Below are 2,500 nucleotides of genomic sequence, written 5' to 3'. Positions count from 1 at the left end.
GTCATGAGTACAGGTGACCTCACAGCTGATTGGATGATGCTCTACCTGTAGTAGGCGGCATTTCGGGGTCCAGTCCCAAAGTCGAACACGGGGTCACACTTCAGGTTGAAGACAGTCGCCTTCGCCGGCATGAAGCCGTACACCACGCAGAACTCTGCGGCGCCCGGACTCCACGCCACGTCATAGATCGGACCGCTCTTCTCTGGTCAAGAAGGAAAGGTCATACAGGGGTCATACAGGGGGTCATACAGGGGTCATACAGGGGTCATACAGGGGTCATACAGGGGGTCATACAGGGGTCATACAGGGGTCATACAGGGCTCATACAGGGCTCATACAGGGGTCATACAGGGGGTCATACAGGGGTCATACAGGGCTCATACAGGGGTCATACAGGGGTCATACAGGGGGTCATACAGGGCTCATACAGGGCTCATACAGGGGTCATACAGGGGTCATACAGGGCTCATACAGGAGTCATACAGGGCTCATACAGGAGTCATACAGGGGTCATACAGGGGTCATACAGGAGTCATACAGGGGTCATACAGGAGTCATACAGGGGTCATACAGGGGTCATACAGGAGTCATACAGGAGTCATACAGGAGTCATACAGGGGTCATACAGGGGTCATACAGGGCTCATACAGGAGTCATACAGGAGTCATACAGGAGTCATACAGGAGTCATACAGGAGTCATACAGGAGTCATACAGGGGTCATACAGGGGTCATACAGGGGTCATACAGGGCTCATACAGGGCTCATACAGGGCTCATACAGGAGTCATACAGGGGTCATACAGGAGTCATACAGGAGTCATACAGGGGTCATACAGGGCTCATACAGGGCTCATACAGGGCTCATACAGGGGTCATACAGGGGTCATACAGGGGTCATACAGGAGTCATACAGGAGTCATACAGGGCTCATACAGGAGTCATACAGGAGTCATACAGGAGTCATACAGGAGTCATACAGGGGTCATACAGGAGTCATACAGGAGTCATACAGGAGTCATACAGGAGTCATACAGGGGTCATACAGGAGTCATACAGGAGTCATACAGGGGTCATACAGGAGTCATACAGGGCTCATACAGGAGTCATACAGGAGTCATACAGGGCTCATACAGGAGTCATACAGGGGTCATACAGGAGTCATACAGGGGTCATACAGGGGTCATACAGGGGTCATACAGGGGTCATACAGGAGTCATACAGGGGTCATACAGGAGTCATACAGGAGTCATACAGGAGTCATACAGGGCTCATACAGGGGTCATACAGGGGTCATACAGGGGTCATACAGGAGTCATACAGGGGTCATACAGGGGTCATACAGGGCTCATACAGGGCTCATACAGGAGTCATACAGGGGTCATACAGGGGTCATACAGGAGTCATACAGGAGTCATACAGGGGTCATACAGGAGTCATACAGGAGTCATACAGGGGTCATACAGGGCTCATACAGGGGTCATACAGGGGTCATACAGGGGTCATACAGGAGTCATACAGGAGTCATACAGGAGTCATACAGGGGTCATACAGGAGTCATACAGGAGTCATACAGGGGTCATACAGGGGTCATACAGGAGTCATACAGGAGTCATACAGGAGTCATACAGGGGTCATACAGGAGTCATACAGGGGTCATACAGGAGTCATACAGGGGTCATACAGGGGTCATACAGGGCTCATACAGGAGTCATACAGGGGTCATACAGGAGTCATACAGGGGTCATACAGGGGTCATACAGGGGTCATACAGGAGTCATACAGGGGTCATACAGGGGTCATACAGGGGTCATACAGGAGTCATACAGGAGTCATACAGGGGTCATACAGGAGTCATACAGGGCTCATACAGGGGTCATACAGGAGTCATACAGGGGTCATACAGGGGTCATACAGGGGTCATACAGGGCTCATACAGGGGTCATACAGGAGTCATACAGGAGTCATACAGGGGTCATACAGGGGTCATACAGGGCTCATACAGGGGTCATACAGGAGTCATACAGGAGTCATACAGGAGTCATACAGGGCTCATACAGGGGTCATACAGGGGTCATACAGGAGTCATACAGGAGTCATACAGGAGTCATACAGGAGTCATACAGGGCTCATACAGGGGTCATACAGGAGTCATACAGGAGTCATACAGGAGTCATACAGGGGTCATACAGGGGTCATACAGGGCTCATACAGGGCTCATACAGGGGTCATACAGGAGTCATACAGGAGTCATACAGGGGTCATACAGGGGTCATACAGGAGTCATACAGGAGTCATACAGGGGTCATACAGGGGTCATACAGGAGTCATACAGGAGTCATACAGGAGTCATACAGGGCTCATACAGGGTCATACAGGGGTCATACAGGGGTCATACAGGGCTCATACAGGAGTCATACAGGAGTCATACAGGAGTCATACAGGGCTCATACAGGGGTCATACAGGAGTCATACAGGAGTCATACAGGGGTCATACAGGGG

The 2,500-nt window shown here is 51.5% G+C and overlaps 1 protein-coding gene across 1 annotated transcript in view; it reads right to left on the bottom strand.

Annotated features, from left to right (window-relative positions):
• eif2a (eukaryotic translation initiation factor 2A) overlaps positions 1 to 2,500 on the bottom strand; it is an 18,358-nt gene that overhangs the window by 3,149 nt on the left and 12,709 nt on the right. The window contains exon 10 of the mRNA XM_065959989.1: positions 46 to 202. Coding sequence (XP_065816061.1) covers positions 46 to 202 — 157 coding nt within the window. The remainder of the gene's footprint in view (positions 1 to 45; positions 203 to 2,500) is intronic.

Source organism: Labrus bergylta, chromosome 11 (genome assembly GCF_963930695.1).
Source record: "Labrus bergylta chromosome 11, fLabBer1.1, whole genome shotgun sequence".
In the NCBI taxonomy this organism is placed as follows: domain Eukaryota; kingdom Metazoa; phylum Chordata; class Actinopteri; order Labriformes; family Labridae; genus Labrus; species Labrus bergylta.
Note: the sequence above shows the minus strand (reverse complement) of the source record. Positions and strands in the feature narration are given on the sequence as shown.